The sequence below is a fragment of the Arachis stenosperma genome, chromosome 9 (assembly GCF_014773155.1).
Source record: "Arachis stenosperma cultivar V10309 chromosome 9, arast.V10309.gnm1.PFL2, whole genome shotgun sequence".
Lineage (NCBI taxonomy): Eukaryota > Viridiplantae > Streptophyta > Magnoliopsida > Fabales > Fabaceae > Arachis > Arachis stenosperma.
The window spans coordinates 20,455,435-20,463,354 of NC_080385.1; the positions used below are offsets into that span (position 1 = coordinate 20,455,435).

At 33.6% G+C, this 7,920-nt stretch overlaps 1 protein-coding gene across 1 annotated transcript; it reads left to right on the forward strand.

Moving 5' to 3' along the window:
- Nucleotides 1-211: 211 nt before the first annotated feature.
- On the forward strand, nucleotides 212-7,378 carry LOC130950624 (linoleate 13S-lipoxygenase 3-1, chloroplastic). The gene is made up of 8 exons (XM_057879176.1): nucleotides 212-827; nucleotides 1,014-1,294; nucleotides 3,023-3,263; nucleotides 3,620-3,952; nucleotides 4,986-5,179; nucleotides 5,412-5,713; nucleotides 5,829-6,095; nucleotides 6,388-7,378. The coding sequence occupies exons 1-8, from the start codon at nucleotides 395-397 to the stop codon at nucleotides 7,142-7,144; spliced, it is 2,808 nt and encodes a 935-aa protein (XP_057735159.1). The 5' UTR covers nucleotides 212-394; the 3' UTR covers nucleotides 7,145-7,378.
- Nucleotides 7,379-7,920: the final 542 nt, after the last annotated feature.

Genomic DNA, 7,920 nt, shown 5'->3' on the forward strand with positions numbered 1-7,920 from the left:
GGATTCCATTAGTGTTCCACAGAAACAAATAACAAATCAAAGCCAATAAAACAGACCACATAGCTGTGGATTTACAAGTACAAATCACAAATTTTTCTAATTTTTCTGGCAATTATTTAAAAACGTGTGAAATGGACGGTGTAGTGAGATTCATGTTTTTGCCACTTTTTTTTTTCTTTTTTGTTATTTGATATTTTATTTAATTTAAATTTCCTTTGCTCTTCCCTATATAAAAGAAATAAGAGCCAGCTCATTCCATTCCAACCAACAGACCACTAACATCTTCCACAGTGATCCCACTTTTCCATAGCAGAGAGAGAAGAGAAACAGTGAACAGTGAAATTAAAAAAGAAAGAGAGAAAGAGAGAAAGAATCAACAACATCAACTGAAGCCATGGCTTTTGCGAATGAAATCATGGCTTCTTCATCAAGAGTCCTTCTACATAATAGTTTTAAACAGAGTCAATCACCATTCTTGGTAAGCCCTGTGTTGGTGAGGTTGAGGAAAGCTGTAAAGTTTCCTGTGGCAGCTTTAAGTGAAGATTTGCTGAGGGACCCTTCCTCTTCCTCCTCCTCCTCTTCTTCTTCATCTTCCACTTCGTCTTCGACCTCAGTGTCTTTATCTTCTTCTACTACGTCTGTGCCTGTTCCTGTTCCCGTGGTACCCTCTGAGAAACCGGTGAAATTCAGAGTTAGAGCTGTGGTGACTGTGAGGAATAAGATCAAAGAGGGTTTTAAAGAGACTCTTGTGAAGCATTTTGATGCTCTTACTGACAATATTGGACAGAATATTGTTCTGGAACTTATTAGCACTGAGATTGATCCAAGTAAGACCTTGTTAATTATAACTTTTAGGAATCTGTATTTCCTTTTTTATTTGTTTTCTCAAAAATAGAAAGTCAACTCTTTCTTATCTTTTGAGAAAGATTCCCTAGTTTCCGGAATGTTTTTGCATTTTTGAAAATATTTTACAAACTACACAAGAGTCTATTATTGATTTTGGTGTGTTGCAGAAACGAAGGCCGCAAAGAAGAGCAACGAAGCAGTGCTGAAAGATTGGTCGAAGAAGATCAATGTTAAAGCAGAGAGAGTTAATTACACAGCAGAGTATATGATTGACTCTAATTTTGGAGAGCCAGGAGCAATAACTGTGTCGAATAAACATCAACAAGAATTCTTCTTAGAATGCATAACAATTGAAGGGTTTGCCACTGGACCTGTTCATTTCCCTTGCAATTCATGGGTACAAGCACGAAAAGATCATCCTGGAAAAAGGATATTCTTTTCCAACAAGGTAATCTCTTGTCAACTTCCCAAAATTTATGACAATAATAGTATGCCTTAATTACTATGCAGATGCAACATAAAATCTTCAAGATATTTTTAATTAAGGAGTTCCATATACTTCTCTTTAAACTTCAAATCTTTAGATTAAAATAGCGTTAAAAAATTTATATATGAAAGTGAGATGAATAATATAACTTAGAATTTAATTTCTGGTGGTTTTTTAAAATTATGGGAGATACACAAATCAGACGGCATTTGGAGTACATAAATCGAATGTACTCCAAATTTTTTTAATTTTTTAAACACAAATCAAAGAGTCCTGTACCCAAAAATTATATGTTCTGATTTTTATTTCAAACATTAAAGCTGCATAAAACATACGTTCTACACTATTTACCCCTTTTATATATAAATTAAAAAGTGAAAAATAGTAGAGAATGAATATTTTTATCTGATATTATTTTATTTTATTTTATAATTTTTTAAGAAATAACGAATTTTTGAATATTAGTTGTGTGAATGATTATATAAGCAAGTAGTTTAGTTGAATAGTTAATATACTTTTATTATTTTTTTTATTTTAATTTTTGTTTCCTATAGCAGCCCTGCCTAGAAAGAATATTGAATAGTAAACATCCAAAAAGGAATACTGAACAGGATAGCCAATTAGGCCATGACCTTTTTTATCATCTCTTCATTTATTTGGTGTATGTATATTTATTATTGGATTTAGATTATAAACTCAAAAAAGTTTAATAAAATTAAAATTATTATGTAGTTATTAAAATAAAAATTTTAAATTTTATTAATAGAAAATTTGACATTAGTATTAATTAATAAATCCTTTATTGCTTTATATTTTTAAATATTCTTTTTTTCCAGTACAAGTATGGCAAAATTATTATTATTATTATTATTATTATTATTATTTACACTTGAAACAATATTATGTTTAAGGATTTTTCTAACCAATATCGTTATCTGTGTTAAAAAATATTTTAATTTTATAATTATTTTTTGTATATAAACATTTAGAAACTTGAAATTTATAACTTTTTAATATAAACGATTTACATTTAACATTTTAATAAGTATTCTAAAAATATTTAGTGTATAAATTTTTTTACATAAAAAATGAAGTCATTAAGAATAAAAATTTTATTTAAATAAAGTTATTAAATCGTTAAATAAAAATACTATTTATATGCTAAAATTAATGATTAATATATTTATATATAAATATATATGTATTTTAATTTATTTTTAATGTATATTTATATTTTAATATATATTTTATATTAATAACAAATTATAATGACTAATTTTAGTGTGCTGTTGATCAATAAAATATCCTAAGCCTAATCCTACGTGGCTATGGCCATGGGCCCGTGAACTTTGCATTGACCTTTCACAATCTGTGGCATACAAACCGTCCAATTTCAATACCCCCACTGTCGGTTAATGTAGTGCTATGCTAGTATATTCTTTTTTTTTTTCTTTTTTTTTGGTAGTTAAAAATTTATACTACCACTTTTCAAATATTTTCTCTCTTTTATATAGTTTTATTTGTTATTTATAATATTTAATATATAATAAACAAATGAATAATTTATTTTAAGAAGTAAAGACAACCAAAATATAGTTTTCTAAAACTATCAAGTAAATCAAATAGTAACACTTTTATTCTCATGTCAAATAACAGTTATTGTTATGGTTTTGTGATTCATTTGTTCAGCCCTACTTGCCTGGAGATACACCTGCTGGTCTTAGATTTTTGAGGGAAAAAGAGCTGAGGAATCTCAGAGGCGATGGAAAAGGAGTTAGAAACTTGTCTGATAGAATATATGACTTTGATACATACAATGATCTTGGAAACCCAGACAGAGCACCTGAGTTTGCAAGACCAACAATTGGAGGATCTGAGCAGTATCCATACCCAAGACGGTGTCGTACTGGCCGTCTCCCATCTGACACTGGTAAATCCTTTGAGATTTCTACCTTCTGAATTACATTAGGGTAGAGACTCGTATGCAGTTGTTTTCATGCAAAATTAATTCTCAAAAACTGTTAAATGATTTAATCTGTTTGACTAAATTGTCAACTTCATAGGAAGACAACGGTATTGATAACTATGGGACGGCAGAAGGTTTTGAAACATGTATTAAATTTTCTCAATAAGCAAGCAAATATTGGTGATATCCTATTTATGCAATTAGTTAACGTGACATTCATAATATATGAGTTATTTATGATCATTTGCATCTAGACTGAATTTTTTGATATAATACTATGCTTTACTGATCACAAAGTATTATGTGATTGCATCTGGCAGACATGTTTGCAGAGAGCCGTTTAGAGAAACCAAATCCGATGTACGTCCCGAGGGACGAACGATTTGAAGAGTCTAAGCAGAACACATTTTCTGTGAAGAGACTCAAGGCTGTTCTCCATAACTTGATTCCTGGGCTTAAAGCTAGTATCTCTGCTGATAATCAAGATTTCAATGATTTCTCAGATGTTGATGGTCTTTACAGTAAAGGGTTACTGATTCAGTTGGGTTTACAAGATGATGTTTTAAAGAAACTTCCTTTGCCAAATGTGGTTAGCAAGATCCAGGAATCAAGCCAGGGACTTCTTAAATATGACACTCCCAAGATTATATCCAGTGAGTATTCCTTTGTTCGTGTCAATAGTTTTTGAGTTTTATTTGTTTGAATTTTGGATAAAAAAATTTTATAGTGAGGAGGAGAAAAATAAAGAGACAAAATGATAGGTAAATAATTGATTTAAAAAATTATACTTGCACCAAAAGAAATTAAACTAAAAATAGACATCTCTTTCATTAGCGAGTGAATGCCATGACAAAACTAGGTGCGACCACGGAGAGGAGCTGCAGCGGTGGTGGACAGTGGTTTCGCTGGCATGACCTTCCCCCTTCTTCTTCCCTGCCCCCACCCTCTGCGTGATTTCCCCTTCCCTTCCCCTTTGTTTTCTTTCTTTTTTTGTTTTTTTTTTTAATTTGTTTAATTAGGGGTAATTTGGTAATAATTTATTAAATTTTTGGTAAAAAATACAATTGCAAAACTAAGTTAAACTTTGAGGACCATTTTGTAGTAAAAAAAAGGTCGAAAACAAAACAAATTTTCAACTCCTACGACCAAAATCGTACTTAACCTAAAAGTAACATTTCGTACTTAGTTATTTCTAGGACAGACATTTCTTATATTGTTAATCACAGAGAATTTAGATATGTCCAAATTTGATCTTATGTCAACTGATTTTTCTTTTCCTTACCTACCTATTATTTGGCTGAGTGTGTCTAATTGAAAGTAGGTGAGTTTTAATGCTATTGCATAGCGCTCGCAATATTATTTATTCGACCGATAACGAAAGAGGACCACTACGATATGCAATTTGTGCTTTAATGTTCATCAGTTAATTTCTACACTTTGAAAAAAGGAAAAGTATCTGTCTTTTATGTATGTTCTTTCTGAAAGGTTTATATCCATAGGCATTTAGCAAAACCTGCATCCAATTGTCAACTTGATTTCTTTTTTTAATGTTTCACATGCGGCATGCGGGAATAATTTATGTGTGCTTTTTATTTAAAAATTGTCAAACAGAAATGATACATTGTCTTATAGCCTTTATTATTATTAAATTAATTAAATTAATGATCTCACATGTGTAACGTGCAGAGGACAAATTTGCGTGGCTGCGAGATGACGAATTTGCCCGCCAAGCAATTGCAGGAGTCAACCCTATTGGCATTGAGAGGCTTCAAGTTTTTCCACCGGTTAGCAAGCTTGACCCGCAAATATATGGTCCCCAAGAGTCTGCTCTTAAAGAAGAGCATATTCTAAACCAACTCAACGGCATGACTGTGCAACAGGTACCCTTTCAAAGTCTTCTTAAATATCTAACTGTATGCGAAGTTGATAGTTGAAAATTATTAGATTGTAATTTAGTTAAACATGTCAAGTAATTTGACGAAAACTATACTGCGCGAGTTTTACCAATCACTTTGCTTTTAATGTGTATGTGATTTATATATATTTTTTTCTGTTAATTAGTTCTTTACTTGATGATACTAAATTCAGTTATGTTTCTATTCTCTGCTGCAGGCAATAGATGAAAATAAGCTGTTCATAATAGATTATCATGATGTTTACCTTCCATTTCTTGAAAGGATTAATGCACTTGATGGTAGGAAAGCATATGCTACACGCACGATCTTTTTCTTGACACCGCTTGGTACTCTCAAGCCTGTGGCTATAGAACTTAGCCTGCCTCCGGCCGGGCCAAGTTCCCGGTCCAAACGCGTAGTCACACCTGCCATAGATGCAACTACCAATTGGATGTGGCAGCTTGCTAAGGCGCATGTTTGTGCCAATGATGCCGGGGTGCACCAACTTTACAACCATTGGTAAGCTATAACCCTCTTTAATATGCATTAGTGCATTACAAAGTACTTAATAAGCTCTTAATTAGTGAGTAGCTTACCTGAATTTTTATTGTTGTGTGTAATTTTTATATAATAGGTTACGCACACATGCTTGCATGGAACCATTTATTTTGGCTGCTCACAGGCAAATGAGTGCTATGCATCCGATTTTTAAGTTGTTAGATCCACACATGAGGTACACTTTGGAGATCAATGCCCTGGCTCGCCAGAGCTTAATCAATGCTGATGGAATTATTGAGAATTGCTTCACCCCTGGCCGCTACGCCATGGAAATTAGTTCTGCTTTCTACAAAAACTATTGGCGTTTCGACATGGATAGTCTCCCTGCTGATCTCATCCGCAGGTACTTATCTTAGTGTTCCTTTCTTTCATGTCATTCATATAGAATACATGTTAAAATATAACATAATTACAAATATTTAGTGACTAATTTTTTGTATACACATAATATCTTTATAAAAATAACGTAAAATCAATGTGTTGTGGTAAATATTATGAATTTGAGAAATATAAAACTTTTATAACATAGACTATTATTGTGACTGGACCAACATTGTGGAATTGGTGTTTGCCTTATGTGGTGATTGCAAAAAGCAACTATATCTAACCAAGATTTTTCTGTTGGCACTATGCAGGGGAATGGCGGAACCAGACCCATCCCAACCACATGGCCTAAAGCTTGTATTTGAAGACTACCCTTATGCTGCGGACGGTCTTATGATCTGGTCAGCAATTGAAAACTGGGTCCGCACCTATGTGAACCATTACTACCCACATTCAAGCCTTATAATCAATGATAAAGAGCTTCAAGCATGGTACTATGAGTCAATCAACGTGGGCCACGCAGATCGCAGCCACGAGAGCTGGTGGCCCACGTTGAACAACAGTGAGAATCTTGTCACCGTACTCACTACATTGATCTGGCTTGCGTCTGCTCAGCACGCTGCTCTTAACTTTGGCCAGTATCCTTATGGAGGGTACGTGCCGAATCGTCCCCCGTTGATGCGAAGATTGATACCGGATGAGAGTGATCCAGAATATGCCAGTTTCATTGCTGATCCACAGAAGTATTTTCTCAACGCCTTGCCTAGTTTGTTGCAAGCTTCGAAATACATGGCCGTGGTGGACACTCTCTCCACTCACTCCCCTGACGAGGAGTACTTGGGAGAGAGGCAGCAACCTTCCATTTGGTCCGGTGATGCTGAGATCGTCGAGGCGTTTTACGAGTTCTCGGCCGAGATGAGACGGATTGAGAAGGTCATTGACGGAAGGAACCGGGATAAGAAGCTGAGGAACCGGTGTGGGGCAGGAGTGTTGCCTTATGAGTTGCTTGCACCAAGTTCTGAACCGGGTGTTACATGCAGAGGAGTTCCAAATAGTGTGTCCACGTAAATTCCGGAAATAAATAAAAGTTGAGTCTCACATCTTGATAAAGAATTATGTTGGGCTTAAATAGTTAGTATTATGGGAAACGGGTCTGTGGTCTATGTGGAGCACTAGGCTTGCCTAATTTGTAACTAGATTGGATTAATGTTAGTATATATTGGTTATTGGTAATATACTCTAAGGTTATATATATCATATTTTATTAAATAATAAATAGAGTTCGGTGATGTATTAGTTAGACGTATAATCTTAGAAAATGAATTCGTAAAATTAAAATTAGTTGAATAATTAAATTGTCCTAAACTTCAAATAGCTAACCATCATAATTCACATAACACAATTAAGTGATTGTACTTGTTTGCAACTATGGAATGAACATATTTTAAAACCAAGTGTGGTCTTCTGGGCCATTGCCAATAACTGAGATCACTGTTCACAATATCTTATCAAACATTGCATCCACTGAAGTTGCACAATGGTTGCTTCTCCCTTGGTCCAATATAATACAGGTTACATAGCTTTACAAAATTAGAATGGTATGCCCTCCACCACTTATCTACCGGTATTCGTGCTACCTCCACCAAAAGAAACAAAACAAGCAGGGACCAAACAGTACAAGAGTACAACCAATAATTCATAGGTTCAGATATATGGGAAAGGCAAAATCTATGGTGTCTATAATTTTGGTATCGAAATTGTCGAACTTGTCTTTTATGGTAAGTTTTAAATATTAACAAATTATTTATTTTTATATTTTTTAATTTAAATATTTATTTTTATCT

What these genes read in the sequence shown, in the direction of transcription:
- LOC130950624 (XM_057879176.1), top strand. Translation starts at nt 395, where the DNA reads ATGGCTTTTGCGAATGAAATCATGGCTTCTTCATCAAGAGTCCTTCTA. An exon ending in TAGCACTGAGATTGATCCAA is followed by an intron (nt 828 to 1,013) that starts GTAAGACCTTGT and finishes GGTGTGTTGCAG; the next exon opens with AAACGAAGGCCGCAAAGAAG. An exon ending in CCGTCTCCCATCTGACACTG is followed by an intron (nt 3,264 to 3,619) that starts GTAAATCCTTTG and finishes TGCATCTGGCAG; the next exon opens with ACATGTTTGCAGAGAGCCGT.